The following is a 22,907-nucleotide window of genomic DNA, read 5'->3' on the forward strand; positions in this document are numbered from 1 at the left end:
TCGAGTTGCCAGATAACAACCAAAACAACATTCTACTGGCGTTTTGATTCGCTCTTCCAACTTGGAACCAGCTTCTCTTGAGGTGCGCGAAGAGTTGAGTTTTCCTGCTTGAGCTTGGACCATCCATTTCAATCTGCATTTGGAAGAAGGCTACTTATTGAGACAGGTTGATGAAAACTTGTCTCGCTGAAGCCTGTTCCGGCTTGATCTATGTTTGATAATGAAGATGTTGCAAAGACAACCCAAACACGGTTAATTAATGAAATAACTCAAGCTGAATTATAGATGAAGGTTTGATTAATTGCTTCTCAGAATCAGATTTCCTCTCCCATCTCTTTTCTAGCCAGCACAATTGGCTTCTCTGCATGCCAAAAATTGCGAGGTTTTTTTTGTGCTTGTTCTTGTTAGTGTGCATGCATGTGGGCGTGCACGTGTGACAAATACAGAACGAGCGCAGTGCCACCGCCAGCAGTCTTTTTATGGTTACAGCGAGGTTTTGTAATATTATCCAGTCAGATGTTTAATAATTCATACTTTTATATTGGGGGTTATCTAACACATGACAGGCAGACAGTGCAGCTCTTTGAGTGGTGTCTAGGGGCTCCTCTCACTGTGAAGCCTATCAGAGAGGCATCACCAAGGTACCGATCCTTAGCTCATCATTTCGCCTCTTTATTTGACTCCCGTCTCCCTGGAGGAGTGTGTGAGTACATGTTTAGCATGCACACACATATGTTTCAACAGTGACACGCATATGTGAATCGGTATAATCATTTTCTGTGGACATTCTGCTTGTGTACTCAAGTATACTGTCGTTTGTGTGTACGTACGTGTGCACGTGTTTGTCCCGTCTGCTGCGGTTGCTGCACCGGGCCTGGTGTGGCTAATTAAAAGAAGCCTGCTTGCATTATTCATGAGGCTGTAATTATACATTCCTTTTGCTGATCCCCAGTCAGAGGCATTAAAAATAGATCTGAGTCTCTGTGCCCCGCCCTCCTAGGCTTCACTGTTTCTCCATATTTTGACTATACGTCTCTCCTAGCATCCCTTCTCTCCATCTATCCTTTTCAGTATTTCTCCATCTCCCTGTCACCGGGCTCATTGTTGCAACTTTCTTTTAAAAAAATTGTTCTCTCCATCTCTCCTCTCCTCTCGTATCTAGCCGCTGCGTTTTCATTCATGTTTGCTCTGATGTTCCCATTTGAGGATTCGGGCAGAACATTCCGCTGACACTGTCACTCTCGCTTGGCTCTGTGGACTGCGCTGAAGTCGCGTCAGGCCAGAATTCAGAGTGTATCATTCTGAATCCTCAACGACATCTCTGCAGTGAGATTCAGAAGAGAAAGTATATCACTACCTCTGATCAACTTAATGGCGAGAGTTTTTCCTCACATGAGACACAATTTCTGCCCACAAAGTTCTCTCCTTTTTTTTTTTAATCCACAGAATCTTCACCAGCAGAATTCAGTCTTTCATACTCAAATGAGTAGTAGCTTCAGAACTGATAAGTAAGATGAGGGAAATTTGGCAAACACATGTGCCATATGTTTCCAACAGGTTCTCAGCATCCATGCACACCCAGCTATGTGAACTTCTATTTTCTGCTGTGTAACCATGTGTTAGATACCTCTGGCTATGGAACATGTTTGGCTTCCTGGCAGAAAAAATGTGTTTGAAGCTTGCATCCTCCAGCATACAGGTGATGAACCTTTGAGAACATTGGTGCACACATTTACATGTTGATGAGGATGAGGTAGAAAGGGAAGGGGGTTGTTTAAGATCCGCCAATCAGAGAGCTTGTTAGATGGCAAAATGGATATTTGATGCCTTTAGGCAAAGCTCTCAATTCCTCCTGTTATGGTTTCAGAATGGGACTGCCTGATCTTCATCACACCACACCTCATTGCACTCTGGTTGTGTTTGTCAGTTTTTATGTTAATTGTGTTTTGATGGAGTTGACTTCTAACACCCATGTGCCCACTCCCCCTTTAACCTAAGCAGCAGAAATCAAACACACTATAAAACACATACAAATACAACATGTGTCACCCCAAACACAACCCTGGGATTATCCTGGTCTAGGGCTTCCAGGCGTCTTATGCTGGAAGCCCTAAAGCTTTCAGTTTTTAAAAAAACATTTGTTTTATTTAGGAAAAACAATCTCTGTGCATTCAGCATTTCTCATAATAACAGTATTACTGCAAAAGTGTTCTCTTGACTCTTGTGGTCCTTTGAGATCATTTTAGCAGAAAGACATAGAAACAAGAATTGCAACACATTTTAGGCTGTCAGTTTTTTTTAAGAGATGGTTGAGCTTCATCAGGGGTCAAGATTCATCACATCATGCAATTGGAATAATAATACACAACCATAAAGCAACAACTAGCCCCCATCAGCTGCAGGTTCTACTGCTTTTGAGCAAGTCATATGCCCAAGTGTTTCCAGGGTGCCTGTGAAAGGGAAAAAAAGTTTGGTTCTGGAATTCAGTAAAGTTCCAATATTTTTGTAAATACTGCGAGGTCCCTGTTTAGTGCTGGGAATTAACTTAGAAGAAAGATGTTGAGAAAATGTCTTATTTCAGGCCAGATTATCTGTATGCATGCGTCAGTGTGCCTCCCTCCTCGCTGTGGCACTCCAGGGCTAAACTGCTTTTCCTGCTTTTGAAGCTGTTCTGTTGGTTGGGGCCTCGGTTGTTACTGATGTTGCTGTTGCTTTGGCTGGTAGGGTTTAGAGGAGGTGCAGGGGAATTGAGGCTGGGTAAACTAACGTCACGGATGACTGCAAATGCAAAAAGAGCTGAAGAGGAGGCGAAGAAGATGGAGAGATTTAGTGAATGAAGAGGGTGGAAAGATACAGTCGGAGAGAAAGAGAGCGAGAGAGGGACAGACAGTGAGAGAGACTGTGCTCATTGAGTAGTGAGTGAGCATTGTTTGATCTTCGACATGCCGTCTCCCTCCTGCACAGTATGACTCAACTGCCTTCCACTGGTGCATTCCCTTTTTTTCTGGAGATGAGAGGAGGAAAAGCGAGAAGGAGAGACAAATGAGTCAGAACGCACTCATGGGCAAAAAAAAAAGGAGAAATTAGGTAAAGAAAGTACAAAATGTATTGGATAACATAACAGAAAGGAAATAAGAAACTTGTTGGAAACCAGAAAAGTTTTAGACTATACACACTTCTGCATTTAGTGATGTATTTATGTCGAGCTTACCCAAAAAAGGCTGTGTTCAGAGCTCTGGTGGTTGACAAGAGGTCACCTATTCCTGCCCTTTGCCATGGTAGAGGGGATTCCCACGCCCTGCTGCAGGGGCTTTCCATACAGCCAGAAGAAGCTGGAGGACTAAGCCCCAGTAACACATTGTGTTTCCTTTCAAACGCTGATCTGGGTGCAGAGCTGTATTGCCCGCTATGAGCATTCAGGGTTAGAGAGCAGAAGCGGAAAGCAGCTCACAGATCAGTGCCTAAGGGCAACGAGCTTCTCTGAACCAGCGCCTCGGGGAGAGAAAACTAAGCCAGCATAAGCTACTACCATCTGCAGGCATTGGCTTACGGCTTCAGAAAGATCAAGTTTGAAAGTGAGAGAGGTGTGCAATTGGAGACATCTCTTTTTCATCCTTTACCCTCCTCTCCGAGTAGATACTACCAGATGGAAATTAAGCTATCCGTTAATTTTCTTTAACTGCATGGATGACTATGCTGTGGGGAAGATAAAGCTGAAAACATTGTGTGTGTGTGTGTGTGTTTGTTTGTGTGCCTCTGTGGATGTGTGTGCTGTTAGTAGGTGGAGATCATAAAGAGCGTCTCTGAAGCCCTGGCAGAGTGTTCCTGTCCTCTCAGATCGATGGTAGGGGAAATCAGCCTCACAGTCGGGGTCCTGCTCCTGCTCTGTCGGCTCTTTCCTGGATATCCCAGCACTGTCCAATGATCAATCAACCTCTGATCAACATGCTTTAGAAGCCGAAACCAAAAGAGCTCTCACTCGATAGTGTAAAGGGAGACAAGGTTTTCCCATTGGGGTTTAGGGTTTCTCAGATGCTCTGCCAGGCTAAACAGCTTTAACGGAAGGCAAACATGGAAACAAGGGCTCACTGGAAACTCCCAAAACATGTCAAGTACTTAAAGGAGCAATATGTAACACAACTGGTACTGCAGTCGGTCCTGTGTCTCCACTCGCCCCCTCCTCCCTTCCTCCCTAGAGTGCTGGGCGGCTCTGGCTCAGTTGGTAGGGTCGTCATCTCTCAACCGGAAGGTTGAGGGTTCGATGCACAGCTTCCGAGTTGTACCATGTTTTTGTGGTCATGGAGCTTATTACTAAAATTCTGAGACTTTTTGGGTTCGCTTGGCCCGAGTCCATTGCTGCAACACCTGTTGGTTTGCTGTTATAACTGGTGTCATATCTGGCTAATGCGTCCCCATATTGGGGTGCCTTAAAACAACCTACCTTCACTGGTCAAAACCATTACAGACCATTTCAGACCAGAATCAAAACATAATAATAATGGCTGCTGCATTGTTGTCAGAGAAGCAAGCACTTCATATTTGATGATAGTTAGTTCATTTTATGATGTAATTCAGTTGATATCTTACATGTTGCTCCTCTAAATTAAGAAATGCTTTACAAAACTCTCAAATTAAAGTTTGCTGAAGGCCTTTGTTGTAGAATCTTTCAGTAGGGTTAGGGTTACCCCCAACTACTCTTACTCCCAAATCAATCCAGATACTTATTTGACACTTCTGTATAACATAATGACAAATAGGACTCTACTAGCCCACTTAGCACCTTAGTGTTGCTTTGGTTCAACAGTTTCCACTCTCTAAATGTCATAATTAAATTGTTTTGATGAGCTGTTGTTGGTTGGAAATGTTCTTTTAACTCTAGGCCCCAAAATTACTTTTCATTAGATGGGGATGTTCCATTGCCATTTTATTGTCTCTGATACCAATTCCAAAACCAAGACTTGACTATTCGCCCATACCATGGGCCCAACTTTATTTGATAATGTAGCTGATACCATTTAATATTGAGGAGGCTTCTTAACTTGATGTAGCGAATCAGTTTGTTGAGTCCGACTTGCCAATTTCCAATACTCTGTCGATACAGAGTCTGATATTAGTACCTCTATCATTTGATTTTTTTGTCAGAACATTGCCAGTTCAAAATGCTGAAATACATGCTCCCATTATTAAAATGTTGCTCTGACATGGGTGAGTTCAGTAACGATGTCAGGAAGTTCAGCTGAGTCCATAGAGCATGAACACATCGTTACTGAACTTGTCCTCAGACTCTGAAGTGAGAGAAAAAGCTCATTTCCAAATCAGTGCTGACACATGGCTCAGTGACACAAAGCAGGAGACAAACAACCAGAACGTTCTGTAATATGAGTTGATTACCAACATTTCACGACTCAAATTTTGTGCTAATGTTGCTCATCAACTGTTGTCATTAATGGTGCGTTACTTCACAGTCATGGTTCTCAGAGTCTTTTTGTTCCCTTCCTTTTCTTGCATTGACTCTTTCTCACTTGTTCTAAATGGCTGGCTGTATGGATGCAATCAGTTCTCCTTTTATTCAAAAAACATTATTATTCAGCCCTTATTTGTCAAAGCCAGCAGGGTGATGATTGAAACCATGACTTCGAAGAAATGCAGCGGCTTCCAGCACAGACTGGCGAGACGCTATACTTGGCTCGAATGCTCACTGAGCCATGGACCGGAGCTCTCAGTCTGTGTCGTCCTCCAGCGGCCCCCCCAACATTAGATCATTAATCACAGAGTGGCACCAAAAGTAAAGAGAGGAGAACGAACTGGAGGCCTGGGGTCAGTCGATGGTGGCCTCTCCAGCCCATAAGTCCCTGGCTGGTGTTATTATTCCGACATTGTTGTGAATGCGAGAGCTTTTGATGCTATTGATTTGGGAGGAGGGGGAAGAAGAGAAGAGATCAATGCACTTGCTGATTCAGTGGCATTGCAAACTCATGGCGGCTGCACAGCTTGCCTTTGTCCATGTGTGTGTTAATAGAATTTATGGCAGTGTACACTATGTGACAATGACTGGCGAAGTTCATGCTCCTCCATGGCCATGATCTGAGGTGGAATAGGCCCCACTGTTATCTAATTGGTCCCCCAAGGTGCTACCCCATAATCCTGCACTGACTGGCATGTAAAGAGGTAAGAGTTAGTTAAACCAGTTTAGCTTTTTGGGACATTTCTATACAGGACATTAGAAATCTTATTTTGAGTTCCTCACAGTACGAAAAGTCTGGACACAACCCTCTATCAAACTTGCATGGATTCTTTTGTAAGTGATGAATTTTAAGTGTAGTTTCTTTTGGAGTAAAAGCCCAATGCAAACAGAAATGTGGTCAAGTTAAAAGGGAAAGTATAATCCAAAAAGCTCATGCACACAATCATGCACAGACACTTGCAGCGACAGTGCTAATCTTCCCTGTAACCCCCCTGTGAAGCTCTGATCCTCTGTGCTCTCAGTCAAAGCCTTACGTTTGCAGCTATGTTCAAAGACAACCAACCTGCTTGGCTCAGCCAGTTCTAGATGAAACCCCCATGTCTTCTTGGGCATCCACTGCCTAGATCAGTGTTCATCCAGACTTGAGATGATTTCCTAAGGGTTATAACCACAGACAAGTGAAAAGGGTAGAGGGCAATCATCCTAATACAGGGCTGTATAGAGAAAGGGTAGAGGGGTTAATCATGCATCATAAGTTAAGAGGTAAATAAGAAATCCCAATTTACTTGAGACATGTAAAGTTTCTATGCAATAATTGTGAGGAACTCAATGTAAGCCGATCTTATTGTCTGACATATTTAACCAAATAATTTGTTTCTTCTCGAGTTGTTTATTCTTGCTCAGAAAATGCGACTCTGTCTCTTTTGCACACTTTGTAATTACGTAGTGTGGGTTGACAATCAGCTGTGTGCACACAGTACCCACACAAGATGACATGCTGGCTTTTTTTAAGTGGGAGTATATTTCTATGCCTGATTTTAAAATACAACCATTTAGTTGGGCTAGTAGTACAGCTCTAAAGATAGCAGCGTCTGTCCCTCAGTTTGGTTCAGATTGAACTATCTCATCAACTGTGTGATGGATTATATGTTTTTAAACAGATGATCATGTTCATTGTCTGCTGAGGATGAAGTTTAGTGACTTTTGTGATCTTCAGTCTTTGGTGATAACCTTAAACAATGCAATCAGGTTGACTTTTGGGGTATTTTTTTTCCCAACCAAGTGCCAACCTGTGGTATGAAATTTTAAGCCAGTGCAGAAGTGTAAAAAAAACTGCATCCCTTATGCAAAAGTCATGGTATTCCAATTAGGTCCCATATTAAATTGCCCATTTTACACACAGAAATAAACATGTCTACAGCCTGGTACATTACCATCTGATCTCTACAGCTCATTTCTTTATTCCTAAAAACTGTACAGTGAGTGATTTTTTTGTTTTGATTATGTTAAAGCTAAGAGTTATGTATAAATTGGCATAAGCGAGACTGAGTTGACTCACAGGTGGGCACGTTGTAACTGTTTGCCAGGTGGCAGTTCCACCCCTTTTACTTTCTCTAGATTGCCAGAAAGTGAGGTGGAGATTGCATTTTCCAGTAAGTCAATTACACCTATTCAGGATCCAATGGATGACACTGCTGAGACTATGTTCATGTTCACTTTATACAGTCTATGGTTCAAATGCCACAAAGTTTAGGGTAACATTCATGTTTACAACAGGATTCATTTTATAACGTTGGTAAACTCTTTTCAGAGCGACAAGCTGGTTACAATTTGAATTTATCTGATACTAGGTTTTATGACCAAATGTGTAAAAAGCTAATTACATTCTAAAATGTTGGGTTTTACTTTAGTTGTTTTAACCTCCAGAGCAAATGTTTGCACAATGAACTATGGCAGACATCATACCTGCTTACCATCATCACCATTGCTACCATGTTAGCTACCTATGTGCCTTCATGTAGAGCCATACAGAGCTGCTTTAGCTAGTCAGTTATACTTATTAAAAAGCATTTCTCAAAATGTAGATTATACAGTTGTGCTCATAAGTTTACATACCCTGGCAGAATTTGTGATTTTTTGGTCATTTTTCAGAGAATATGAATGATAATACAAAAACTTTTCGTTCACTCATGGTTAGTGGTTGGGTGAAGCCATTTATTATCAAACAATTGTGTTTGCTCTTTTTAAATCATAATGACAACAGAAACTACCCAAATTACCCTGATCAAAAGTTTACATACCCTAGTTCTTAATACTGTGTATTGCCCCCTTTGACATCAATTACACCTTGAAGTCTTTTGTGGTAGTTGTGGATGAGGCACTTCATTTTCTCAGATGGTAAAGCTGCCCATTCTTCTTGGCAAAAAGTCTCCAGTTCCTGTAAATTCTTGGGCTGTCTTGCATGAACTGCACGTTTGAGATCTCCCCAAAGTGGCTCAATGATATTGAGGTCAGGAGACTGAGATAGCCACTCCAGAACCTTCACTTTTTTCTGCTGTGGCCAATGACATGTCGACTTGGCCTTGTGTTTTGGATCATTGTCATGTTGGAACGTCCAAGTACATCCCATGCTCAACTTCCGGGATGATGAGTGCAAATTTTCCTCCAGTATTTTCTGTTAACATGCTGCATTCATCTTGCCATCAATTTTGACCAAGTTCCCTGGTCCTTTGTAGCTCACACATCCCCAAAACATCAGCGATCCACCTCCGTGTTTCACAGTAGGAATGGTGTACTTTTCATCACAGGCCTTGTTGACTCCTCTCCAAATGTAACGTTTATGGTTGTGGCCAAAAGGTTCCATTTTGGTCTCATCACTCCAAATAACTTTGTTCCAGAAGTTTTGAGGCTTGCCTCTGTGCTGTTTGGCGTATTGTAAGCGGGCTGCTTTGTGGCATTGGTGTAGTAATGGCTTTCTTCTGGCGACTCGACCATGTAGCCCATTTTTCTTCAAGTGCCTCCTTATTGTGCATCTTGAAACAGCCACACCACTTTTTTTCAGAGAGTCCTGTATGTCAGCTGAAGTTATTTGTGGGTTTTTCTTCGCATCCTGAACAATTTTCCTGGCAGCTGTGGCTGAAATTTTTGTTGGTCTACCTGACCGTGGCTTGGTTTCAACAGAATCCCTAATTTTCCACTTCCTAATTAGAGTTTGAATACTGCTAATTGGCATTCTCAAATCCTTTGGATATCTTTTTATATCCTTTTCCTGTTTTATAAAGTTCAACTAGCTTCTCCCGCAGATCCTTTCATAATTATTTTGCTTTCCCCGTGGCTCGGAATCCAGCAACGTCAGTGCAGCACTGGACGAAACATGCAGGGATCTGTCAGGAGCCCAGAAACTCACTGACTTTTCATACACACACACTGATTACAAGCAAACAGATCACAGGTGAAGCAGGTTACCTTCAGTAGCCATTTAGACCCGTGTGTGTCAACTTGTGTGTATGTTATCTGGCCAAAACCTCCAGGGTATGTAAACTTTTGATCAGGGTAATTTGGGTAGTTTCTGTTGTTACAATGATTTAAAAAGAGCAAACACAATTGTTTGATAATAAATGGCTTCACCCAACCACTAACCATGAGTGAAAGAACATTTTTGTATTATCATTCATATTCTCTGAAAAATGACCAAAAAAATCACAAATTCTGCCAGGGTATGTAAACTTATGAGCACAACTGTATAGGTTTGAGTATGTAGCAGTTACTTTTAAAGGCATTTTTTATAGACAATGACATGTGGGCTAATGAGGTACTTTTATTTTTGTGGCTGCATTTCATGAATAATGCTTGTAAGTGAAACGTGTTTGCCATGACCATTAGTTTTATTGTTCGGCGCCGTGATGTTTATGTATGTAGTAAAAAAGGCCTTGTTTCTTATGTCCTTCCTTATGAACTTCCTTGTATGAGTTCATTTTAGTCCATACACAAAGTGGTTGTAAAACTATATTGTGCCGGCTTTCCGTGCTCATTTCCCTCTTGCTAATGCACGTCTGTTAACAGAGACCGAGGCATCGGAAGAAGATGGATAGAGAGACAAATAATTCAGTTAACTTTTCACATGTTTGCAGGCAGATATTTTTTGTCTTTAATGTGTTTATCGTGACTTATGAGCTTCTCTATTGCAGCCATTAACATATGATTACCATCACAAGGCTAATGGGTTTGTCTGTTGTTCCCCCTCATGCTCAACTGTTTCATCCTCTTTTCTAAATCTTTCTTAATTTTTATCTTCCTCATTTTAGTATTTGCTTGCTCCATCTCTCTTAGTTTTGCTCTGTCATTCTCTCTCTCTCTCTCTATCTCACGCCTCCTCTCCTCCATGTGTCTCTACTCTCGGCCCCCGCGGCCCCTCAACTCCCAAGCCAGAGCCTCACTCCCACACATTGCTCTCCATTATTGCTTAATTATCTGTGGCCTGCCATTTGAATAATGTTCCATCACTGCTTCACAATCTTTTGCACTTTTCCTTTTCATCTTTCATCTGTACTTTCTATTTACTTCTCTTCTTTCCTCCATATCGCGCTCACCCCCTTGACATTTCTGTGGTTTCCATGTTTTTGCCGCCTCCTCAAATCTTGTGCTGGTTGATATAGAAATAAAACAGTGTGATAGAAAGTGGGAGAGTGAGCTAGAGGCTCGGTCTGTTTAATGTCATTTAGACAGAAGTTTGAAAGAAGACATTTACTTCTCTCCATGGACATGCATCTTATAGAAGCTGTACCATTATTGTCCCATGCACACTTTAGTAACAGGTATCAACTTACTCCCATTATTTACACCTTTCCCTGCAAAAGAGTAACAAATAAACATCTTGATGGTATTCCACTTCTGTGTGTCTGTAAATCCAGTGTGCAAATGCAAACCATAAGAGAGCTCAAATGCTGTTGTTTACAAAGTCTCCAAATCCCTGCAGCGCTGTGGAGACGATGGGAAAATCATTAAAAAAGAACCAACATTTGTTTGTGTATGGATGTGTTCGTCTCGGTTTGTGAGAAACTTATCTGATGCAAACATCCTTGTTATATGTGTGCAGCTCTGTGGCACCCTGCCTGAAAATGGATTGGTTCTGTCTTCATGGCTCTTCCATGTATCAGATAGAGATAAATACCACTCTGTTCCACTGTACTTGAACACTCATAGGGGTATCCTTGCTTTTGTTCTACAGTGTTTCTGGCTCATCATTACAGAAGGCATACCTGAGGATATTCTAAAGGCAAGGCTGAGAAGATTTTGTGGTTCTGTATGAATCACAGGATTTATGTTGTGTGATGGTTTCTTTTTGTATTGTAGAGAAAAGGGAACGTGTAGGCTCTTTTAAATGTCACATCTCTATTTACGTTCCTACAGTTTGCTTCGCTGTTGCTTTGGTTTTGTCAGTTTTGTGCCCTGGTCAATACTGACTCTGATTCAGCAGCTGACCTTTTGGCTTTGTGATGTCGGTATTTTCACCACTACATTTTTATTGTCTGTTTGCGCTAACTCAACATGACTGGATCACAGCAGTTTAGTGCATTATGAGAATCAATAACACAAATGGCTCACTCACTTACTGCCTTTACGACTCAAATAAACCCCAGAGGGCAGTTTGTGTGAGGAACTGTCAGCTCAAAAGTCATTATCAGCGTTCTGTACATGAGGTCCAGAGACATTTTACATCAGTCTGGTTAATGCGTTATAGTGCTAAGACAAAATAAAACTCTTCTCCTGCACTTTATTTTAAATTCCCCATGCACTGTGCTCCCTAAAAAATGCACTAGTACATTCTGCATAGTGCATGTGTATGCATCAGTTTCTTTCCGATTACTTCTTGGACTTCCTGGAAATGTGTGACCTATACGACCTAACAATGTGTTTTTCCTGTTTGTGTCTGCAGGGTTGGTGAAGCTTGGAGTCCACTGTGTAACGTGCCAGAAAGTCGCCATTAAGATCGTCAACCGTGAGAAACTCAGCGAGTCAGTACTAATGAAGGTACGTTAACACCTTTATGTTGTACTTAAGTTTACCTGTGTATTCATAGAAAAGAAAGTTGAATATCTGTCTTCTGTTCACCAACCATAATGTCCCTTTTCAAGTCTGGCTGAGGATCTTTGGTCAGGATCCTTCCTCTCTCCCAGCATAGCTTGTCTGAAAAAACACTTAAGAATTGTACGGTGATTGAGAAGCGATGCACCTTAAAAAGAGCCAACGCTATTACACATAAAATCTGGGCCGACTGCCAGCAAGCATTTTAAACATTAGAAGGATGGACTGGCTGAGTGGATTTTAAATTGCTTCATAAATCAAAAGCTGATTTTGTAAAATTGTTATCATAATAAGTCATGTAAAAAGTGGAACCTTGGGCTGAGTTAGTGGCTGTGGCTCTTGGAAGCAGCTGTTCGTCCTTTTTAAATGTTGTACAAGGGAAGTCAGCTGATTGGCTCACCTGCTTGGTGTTGGAGCTGCCAAAGAAAACTAAAAAATAAATCAGGTTTTGGCAACAATAATTGCTATGCCCTCACAATGGAACACTTCAAAATCTTCTGGGTCACCCACTCCTATTTATAATTTTGCTGTTACCCACGTAGCCTCTTTTTGAAGGATACAGGAGGGATTTTTTTCTTATTATGTCCCAGGGCTCCTGCTGGGCACCTCAATTCTGTGCCTGCTCAAAATTGGCATGCAGCAAAATTGGCCTTCTTGTTGATGGAAAGGTTTAAAGGAAACCGAAGAGAGCATGTAGATGGAGCACAACAAGATGCTGCAACCTGCAAATTGTCTTTCACAGGACACACGCAGAGAGGAGTGCCCACTGTAATTGTTTGCTTATGAGCCGGAAAGTGTGAAACGGGTGCATTTACTCACCGCACAGGTTATCTGCAAATGGAAAATCCCTCCATTTTGCATCAATTCTGCAGCAGCCTCATTAGACTTTAGATGAAAAGCTCTCTGTGCGTGGATATTGCTGTTTGATAAACAGTCGGTATTAATCAGCTTCTTGCTGGTTCAGTGTCTCCTGAATTTTTTTTCCCACTCATTGCTTTCTTTCTCAAGAAGATGCTCTCTTCTCATCTCTTATTCTGCTCGGCATGCAGTCTGATACTTTCACGAGGGAGAGACAGGTCATTTCTTTTGCCCCAGCTCTGACAGAAGTATTATTAGTTTTAGCGGAAGGAGTTGCTGGAAGTGTTGAAACATGTGACAGCAGAGGGGAGGACAGCAGGATAATGTGCCCGGCCCAGGTGGTTCACATTGTGCTGCCCTGCAGAGGAAAATGATAGAAGCAGATGCCAAGCGCTGACAGGTTTCCGACAGGACCAAGACTTTGCTGAAGCTGCAGTTCACAGCCAATTACTGAACTGCCATTGTCACACTTCTTTTAACTGCTAGCCCCTTGTGTGTGTGTGTGTGTGTGTGTGTGTGTGTGTGTGTGTGTGTGTGTGTGTGTGTGTGTGTGTGTGTGTGTGTGTGTGTGTGTGTGTGTGTGTGTGTGTGTGTGTGTGTGTGTGTGTGTGTGTGTGTGTGTGTGTGTGTGTGTGTGTGTCAGCAGGCATTTGTTCATGCATGTGACAGTAGGGATGGAATAATGTGTCAGCCAAGGGCTACTGAGTTCCTTTTAATTTAAAGAATCTAATGCTTCCAATTTGGTCATATTCAAAGGTGTGCATTGTGTGTGTGTGTGTGTGTTTTTTCTATCTCTGCTTGTTTTAGTGAGTGACCGTGTACATTGTCACATACAATACATTCTTTCACTGAAATGGTGTGCTTGACTGTATGAGTTTGTTTGTACTTGTGTCTCCTAACACGTGAGATTCAGTTCTTCAAGGGGTTGTGAAATCTGATCGATATACTGAAAACACACATACAGTGGATGTTCAGTGTAAATATATTTAGATTTTTACATTGCAGCTCTTTCAAGCCACAGTAATATTACATGAGCTCTCCATTCCATAAGTTATGAGAAACTCCTTTTTGTATGCTTCCTCTAGTTTTTGGATATACTCAACATATAATTGGTCGAATCTTAGATTACATGGAATCAACCACTATTATTGAGGTTTTCAATGGATGGTCAGTGGATTTACAGCCATTTCACCCATTTTCACATAGTGTTTGACTTCACAGTCTTCTGTGTCTGTTCTTTGTCCTGCCTGTGTGGCTGTCAGACTGTCAGAGTCATCGAGGTGAACTCCACTGCAAGGCTCTGACGACTGTGAAATGTCACCTTTTAATATGCTAATATCTTGGGTCCCCATGGTGCCATTAGGGGAGAATCTGACTCTCCTGGACAGGTGTGTGTGTGTGTGTTTGAGTGTGTGCCGTTAAGCTGACAACACACATATTCCTGCATACACTTAGAGATACACACATACGAGTTCATAAGACTGTGGGAACCTCTGTCAAACACACACTTATATTCATATGTATGTGCACCAACACATCCACCATGACACATATCATCCCTCTTCGTCTGTCCTTCCTCTGACTGGCCTTGGGAGTCTGGGTCTGTGGGGATGAGGAGACGAGTTGAATTAATTGTCTGAGACTGGCTGGCAAAAGGGTCTTTTCTTCTGCTCTCTGTGTGTTGAACTTTGTATAACTAATGTTGAACTCTTTAGTCCTCAGACCCACGGGCTACGACACCACGGACCAGCGAGACATTGATTTGTCTTGGATAATGAATTCTTCTATGAACTTTCTGTCAGTTTGTTACCAAGGAGTTACCCTTCACTACTTCAAAGAGCAAGTGCAGCCCCATGTTATTTTTTTTTTCACCCCTAAGTAGAAAATCTCGCAATGAAGTTAGTTGAATTGTGGTAAGAGAGTCCATCATTGGGAAGTGGTTGTCTGTCATGTTTCAGATGTTAAGAGAAAAACAGACAGAAATAGAAAAACAGTCAGTGCACATATGACAGTATGTCAGCAGTCATTGGCACTGAGGCCAAACAGAATGGAGCGTAGTGATCTGATACAAGGAGAAGCCCAGAAACAACGCTGTACGTGTGGGCATGTGTGTATCTAGAGGGAGTATTTAATGTTCCTGAAACTCGGCCAACTCTCTCTCTCTCTGTCTCTCTGCCATGTCTCTGTGCCACAGGGCTGTAGGGTTGAGAGGGAGAGAGAGAGAGAGAGAGAGAGAAAGAGAGAGGGCAAAGGAGAGCAGGGCTCAGGAGAGAGAGGTGGACATGCTGTGAGAAGCCCTGCTGGGACAAGATAACACAGACGCTTTAGTAGGTACACCACAACTACACACATTTCCTGTCAGGAGTGAGGGTTTTTTTTTAATCGAACTAGCAATGTGACATTCACGCATAGGGAACGGCTGAATCTTTGCCATATAGATGATCACATAGAACAGTGAGTAAAGTAAATATTATGAGAATTATGTTTAGCAGCCTTTCACCATAAGAAGGCCAAAGTGCAGGATGAACCATTTTATTCCTAAAATTCATTGGATGTTTGCACGCTCTCAAAAATAATGAAGCTGCAGTATAAATGCTGCTGTCATGAGAATTATGAGAAATAAAATGGGGTCAAAACACAGAGGATTATGTAAAACTGAAAAGCAGAGCTGGGTGTACATCTAAAATACTTTTGTGAGTATAATGCCAGGTTTATGGTACCATTGCCAAAACAACACATTTTCTCAGCAATGCTCATATGAATATTGTAAATATGAATGTTTTATCTTTGTATAACACGAAGAAGCTCATTTCTAAAAGTCTAAACAAGGAAGACATTTTAGTAAAACTGACTAGAAGTACACTATTTTGAAACTTTTTCTTCAATGCAAATTTGCCTAAAAGGGTTACACGTTACTTGTAAAATAGCAAAAGTGCCTATGTACCTACCTTATGTTCATTCAGTTACTTACTACTGTCTTTCCCCTGCACTTGTGTTACTTTTATCAGATTATTATAGCATCCGTTACTCCCTCTGCCTAAAGCCTTTAGTACACTTCCCCTGAGCTCTGAAACACTTTGAGTCAGTCATTGCAATGCTACCAAGCACATATTCTCAAAGTTGTAGTCATATTGATGATGCTGACATGGTATAAAAAAAAAAAGACTTAGTGTGGAATCTCAACACTGCAGTCAACATTTGGTCTGACAAGCTTTCCCCGAGAGCAGAGGACTCACTGTACTACTTTTCACAGTGTATTACTGATCATTATGCTGAGTGGAGCAACTCCACTAATCCACAGTTTAGTCTCAGGGTGAGTGAAATTGTTGCTAGCTGCTAGCGCTAACAACTAGCAAAGGGAGGAGGGTATCTTTAGCACGCAGCAGTTGGTGGTTGCTGTAAGATGCCTGCTCTGTTTCCTCCTCTGAGCCGGGGAGCTGCGGTGGTGGCTTATGCTGTAAGGCTGACTAATTAGTTAGAGTGACTCGCTCTCCTCCTGAAGCATCACAACTTCAAAGTCACTCCACTGTCCCCGAGCCCAAAAAGAGAGGAATAGAGGGAGAGGGAGGGAGGAAGTGCAGGATGCTAGCAGATAGAGGGGAGGAAAGTGTGTTTGGAGGGTTAGAAAGGATGGTGAACATGCAGTTAAAACTCTTTGGAATTTGCTGCCTTGTGAAGTAGATATTTCTTCATGGCTATGCTGTTTTTTTTGGTTTTTTTTTAGCTTTTGCAAGGTTACTTGTGGTTATCTTGCTCTGTCCTTGATGTCAGCCTTTACATTGCAGAATGTGTGTGAAAGCGAAAGTGCGACATTGAGTTTGGAAATAGAGAGGCCTGCAGTATAATTGCCCCCTGAAGCAAGTAATTGAAGCGCTATGGTAAGGACACGGCATGTAAAGGCTGAGAACAACAAAGCATTGCTGCAGCCAGGATAGACAGCTGCATTACTGCAGATGGCCTGAAATATGTAGACAAAACAGTATGAACTTTAGGAACTTAATTTGACTGTCTACACTTTAGCGGCTATTGTTTTTAACTCAGATGGTGCATTTATGTCAGACTTGACACATATTTCCTCAGGTTGTAAAAGAGATGAATACACTGTCATATGGCAATATTCTGCTATGTGATACTGTGTTGGTTATTACATTCAAATATCTATGATAATGGTTCATTAATTATGTTGTTTTAACCTCCTGATTGAACGATAGGAGTGTTGTCATCTATCTGTTGCTGTTGCTGTTGACAACAATGTGACAAAGTCAACTGAGACGTAAAGAAAGAATCAAATATCCATCGAGTAAACACTTTCCTATGACACAAGCACCAGATGCTGTGTATTGCTTAGCTTACAATTATGCAATATTTTGCAATATTGTTTATCATGACCCAAATGTCTTTAATGTATCATATTGTATTGTATCTTATTTTGTTGAATCTTATTGTACTGTACTGACAAAAAAAGTCTGATACTGTGTCATATCATGATGTACAGTAACGTATCATATGGTGCTGTAAGGCATCTTATGGAATCGTAGTGTATCGCTTTGTATTGTATGATCATATTTTATCATATCCTATTGTATTTTTTGGTATCATATTCCCAGATTGTTTCAAATCCACAGCCCTAACATTTACAATAAATATGTAGACTACAAAAAATTAAATTGATGTTTAAAAATGACTGTCAATGAAAATTCAAAGCGCATCAATAGTATAGAACAGAAAGATGGTATGTAAGTGGTGTTTAATGACATGGTGGTTGGAGGAGAAGATGCTTCACAGTATCTGTATTGCTTTGTTATAACATTAATAATGCACATAGCAAAAGATGGCAACACAGCAGTTTTGTCAGACTTACTAGATGTATCGGTGAAATAGTGATATTTCTTTCAAGAGGAAGATGTTTTAGTTTGGATCTATTTATGAATACTTTTTTATCATTCACTTAAAAGTCGAGTACTGATGAAATGTGTGTTGGTATGGAAACTAAGTACCTACGCCCCTTGTATGGACTTAAAGCCTTAAGTTAAAGGAAGTAGTCGGTGATATCTGTACATCACAATTGCAACAAAGTTTTTTTTTAAATGCAAAGCTTCTAAAATAAGAATTTAGGACTAAATAGTACAGAGACATGACCGAAATAAAGGATGGGTACAAAAGCAGACAGAGATGGTATAGTGGGTGGATGAGGAGCAGGATGCCATGGCCACAGATGAATCACACGAGGTCTAATCTTGTTATCCCGACACCTCGCTGACAGCACTGTAGCTTTCTTTCTCCGCCATCTCTACTCTTCCCCTCCTAATGATTATAGATTGGCCATTCTCTCCCGTCTCTGTTGTGCCGCGAGTGGGTTTGATATAGAAATGTCCCACGTACACACAGCCCTCTTTAGCTTTATGTTGTGTGCATATGTGTTTGTGTGCGTGTCCTTGCGTGCATGTGTTGGTGCTGCCGCAGAGACAAAACAGACACTGCTGGAAATAAATGGGTTTCATATGTTGTGCCCCTGCACGTTGATCCATCAGCTTTATATGGTGCTGAGCCAGAAGCCAGGGCTTAGGACACAGTTTGATCGTAGCAGGCCGACTGCAGTGAAAAACTGTGGAATTACAAACTCTGTTTCTCTATTTGCTGAGTCTATCAGAGATTTATAAAGGTGGGTTAATTACATTTTTAGCAATAAAATGTTGAAAATTTGTATTTTGTTTTAGTGCATACAAATATTAGACATCTTGAAAGAAGGTTATAGATATCTTACAGGACACAACCATCAGAAAGTTTAGAAAGTGCATGTCTTGACCCATTATTTCTCCCTGAAAAAAAATTAATAACCAAGATGTAACCCTTCTGTTATCAGCTGTTTCTCCCTGCCATGGCTTTGTTGAGAAACATTTATATAAATATGAATTATTCTGAGCCAGTAGGGCCTTACAAAGCCCTCTGTCTGTTATCAGTCAATGAAGGTCAGTCAACAGTCGGCATCCTTATTTGGTCTCCCGCCACCTCTCTTAAATCAATGTGTTTTCACTTTTTTCTTAGTTTGTATAGAGTGTGGATGAAGCTCTGCTGTAACAGAAGTGAGGAACACATTTTACATACCATGCACAATGTTTGGGGATTTATGAAGAAATGTTAGCGTTCAACCCTACCTGTGTCACATTATGTTTCATGCTGAATTCACATTGACCGAAGACTCCAAGCGCTGACTTGTACACAGTTCTGCCCGGTACGTTGGGATCCAACACATCCTGCAGAGAGACGTGTGAAAGCATTAGTCCTGCTGTGACAGAGCTCATCGTAGTGTTTGACTGATTTCACCTCTCATGTCTTATCGAGATAAAACAGAGATTGAGAACAGATGAAATAATGAAATGGATGATAGCGGCGCACAAGATGTAGCTGGCTCCCCCATTGAGCTCGACAGGAGACAGACAGAAGTCTAAACCGATGGCTTTTGTTTCTTCTCTTCAAAGGCGTGAGGCAGCTGTGTTGTCAGATAGATGAGACCGTTTCATTTTCTTTTTTCATTTGGATTCGCTTTGGCGCTGCTTTTCCTTTGTGAGTGCAGGGCACATCTTATCCAATTCATCGAACCTTGAGTTTTGAGTGGTGGTTTCATGGGGAGATCAAACTTCCCTTTAAGTTGTGTTTATTTTTTACGCCTTTGTCTATTTCTTTGTTTTGCGCTGGGATTTCTTACCTCCTTTTACTACCTGTGGGCCCACTGGAGTGTATTTTGTGAGTGTTTCTTCCCAGCCTATGGGTATTGTGATCGTCTTTTATCTGTCTTGTTTGAGTAGGGACCGATAATTGAACAGGTTCATCATTTTCTCTCGAGAGGACAAGTCTACTCCCTTTTTTACTTTGTCATGTGTCGTTGTCATCTGTTTTTGTAGCACACTGCTTCAGTTCAAAGACAAAAGCATGGTGCCTATTATTGTGTGTTTGTGAGTGATATTTTTCTGCAGTTTATTGTCAGGTTCCCTCTCTTTATGTGATATATGAGCCTGCAGCACTTTGCTATTGTCTCCATTAACACCGATAAATGCACATGAAGTAGCGAAAGAAAAAAAAATTCTGTTGCTGAATGGTCGAGGAATCTGAAAACAAGTAGATGTGTGTGTTTGCACAAGTTGTATGTGGATTTGTAGTAGAGCTTTGCAGAGGTGTAACTGATGGACAATGAAGCATGTCACAGTCTGTGACAACTGTCATCCCACTGGCAACAGCAATGCTGCTGTGATATGTCTCTTCATCCTCCATGCCATCACTGTAACTGCCTCTGCTGACTGTATATATGGCTGTGCACTAGTTTGGGTGCATCTGTGTTGAAGTCACACTTACCATAAATGACAGCATGATTGACAGTTCCATGACCACTGTCTAGTTGCTTAGAGTCGACAAAGACATTGTGGTGTACACTCCTGCTTACACACAAACTCATACATATACACTGAATTCCCCCCTCAAGGTTCTGTGTGTCTTTGTGTCTTCTCGCTGCAGGATCTGGTCTGAAACAGTCTCACATCAAGCAGGCAGGGTTCAGGGGTGAATCACAGCTTGTAGACTAGCATGTCACAAAGAGCACTGCCAACAATGCTACTTAACAAACTTAAAGACACACACACACACACACACACACACAAACTGTGTTGAAGAAGAAAGTAGTCTGTCCTCAACAAGGGTATATAAAACAAGCGCACAAAATAAACAAAACAGTGATCACATCGTGATTTAAATGTAACTTATACTAAATCAAACTAGTGCAAAGGCATCTCACATTATGTTTTAACTGTCAAATGAAAAAGTACTGTGACACATGTCTGGGTATTTCATTGAACTGAAGTTTCTATTAAATAAAAGAAGAAGAGATTTTCTGTAAGATGTAATTATTTTAGAGTTAAAGATTATATCACACCTACAAGGGAGATGAATACCAAAACCCCCAATATTCTTCCTCAAACAAGGACAGTCATGCTGCAAAATTAGATTTGCATTTGTGCAACCCCTGTTTATTTAAAAAAAAATGTAGCAGTGCCGTTAATCAGCTCTCTCAAGGCTCGACCTTCACTCGCTACATTAGTTTGTTATCAAGCATAAATTCACCTCTTTTATATGATGCAAATAAACAGGCTGATATGCTCATGTTACTGTGATGGGGACAGATCCTGGTGCATGTTTGGGATTTTGCAGTCATTGTGTTGAACATCTAAAGCACGATCATCTCTGTGGTGTTTTTTTTTTTTTTTTGCTAATGACTCTGCTAACACACTCTTAAGAATATATTTTCTCCCTCTTGCTTTTTTTTTTTAAACACACAATACATACCCCACAGCACTTAAATACATACAGGGAATGTATGTTTTTGCACGTGTGGTTTTCTGTTCATACAGTGCACAAAGACTTTGCTTTTTATGTAACACTCATTGTCAGACCTAATTAACAACTACGGAAGTTACAAGAACTCCCTGATTACATTATTGGAGCTTTTGTTGAACTTATTTGCAAAGTTTCAAGCTCATTTCTTTGTTTTTTCTAGTTGACCAGTTTTACCTGCTGACCTTTTGTCTGTCCAGTATTGACGCCTCCTCCTGGCTAACTATTGACATGCTCATGTGTCAATGAACAGGCCGTGTATTCATATGTGGACATAATTAGCTGAATGAGTGAATTACTGTTGGCTAATCACTGCTGTCCACCTGAATTATTGCACTAAATCATCTTCATTACCTGCTCATTACTCAACTTTCCTTGTTGAAGTTGTTGATAGAAAACTTAAAAAGCAGCAGCAGCAGCAGCAGCAGCAGTGTTGTTCACTTACCAGCATACCTGCCTGTATCCACTTAACAAGCTAAGATTATGAAAAGGTTCCTTTACTTTATAATTTAACAGAACTTTTCACAATGTGGATACTGTAGCATATTTTTTATTCAGTCTTTCTCTTAACTTTGTTATCTTCTTTAGAGATGCTGTGGTCTGCATTGATTCATTATGAATGAAGACTGCAATATGTAAATCACACACATTTGCTTCATAGGCATTTTAATTTAAGTTTGTGTAAAAAAAGAGAAAGTCTTTGTGCGAGATTAAGTGGAAAATGGAATTTAATAAAAATGTCTCCTGCATCCCTAGAGGATCTAATTGAATCTTCCTGTGTTCCGCTAAATAAATTATTCCATATACCTCACCTGCAAATTAAAGCTTCTGTAGGTTTATTAGATTAACACCTTAATTACTGATTCATGACCTTCACATCTCATTGTGACATTTGTTCACACTCTCTCTCTGTCTGTCAAAACCAGTTCAATAATCTACATTTCACATCTCCACACAGTCCAAGGTCACCTTAACAATCCTGGTTTTTTAAATATCTCTCGCTTTGGGACTGAGTGACAATATGGACAAGTTCACAAAAAAACACTTCAGACTGCCGACATCAAAACATGGCTGCCAAAAAGGGCTGCACTGCCTGCCTGTCACTGATAAATCACTCATCCTGCAGATGGTTATCTCAAGCACTCACACCCATCCCACTCCAACCTACCCATCAACCGATGTAGTAAGTTTGAAGATGTTCATGATTATGACATTTGACCTCTAGGTGTGGAGAACCTCTGCCATTATGACCAAGGTTATCCAGGGTTGTGTCTGCTAGTGTGAAGTATTGTGTCCTGCCACTGGTCTAAGTGGCAGCCTGATGGATAAATCGCCAGCATCGGCACACATCACAGACATGATTAGAGAGAAAGAATGAGAGAAATGGAGAATAAATGAAAGATAGAGGAGAAGGTAGAAGAAGAGGAGGAGTGTCAGAATTGCTCTTGGAGGGGAAGGGTAATGAGTACGATTTGAAAAGGTGTGAGATGGATAAAGGATAAGAACTAGCAAGCTAGCAGAGACTATGTCCACATCGATTTACATGTCTCTGGCATTGATCATACTCCCCCGTGTGGGGAATCCACCTCCTTTTTCACAAAGGATGACTGATACAGTG

At 41.1% G+C, this 22,907-nt stretch overlaps 1 protein-coding gene across 9 annotated transcripts in view; it reads left to right on the forward strand.

The window, feature by feature from the left end:
• The window catches only part of brsk2a (BR serine/threonine kinase 2a), a 171,254-nt gene that overhangs the window by 89,569 nt on the left and 58,778 nt on the right, over positions 1 to 22,907 (forward strand). For all 9 annotated transcript variants that reach the window (XM_065956660.1, XM_065956663.1, XM_065956665.1 and 6 more), the window contains exon 2: positions 11,901 to 11,995. In XM_065956660.1, the coding sequence (XP_065812732.1) occupies positions 11,901 to 11,995 (95 nt within the window). The remainder of the gene's footprint in view (positions 1 to 11,900; positions 11,996 to 22,907) is intronic.

The sequence above is a fragment of the Labrus bergylta genome, chromosome 7 (assembly GCF_963930695.1).
Source record: "Labrus bergylta chromosome 7, fLabBer1.1, whole genome shotgun sequence".
Taxonomy (NCBI): Eukaryota; Metazoa; Chordata; class Actinopteri; order Labriformes; family Labridae; genus Labrus; species Labrus bergylta.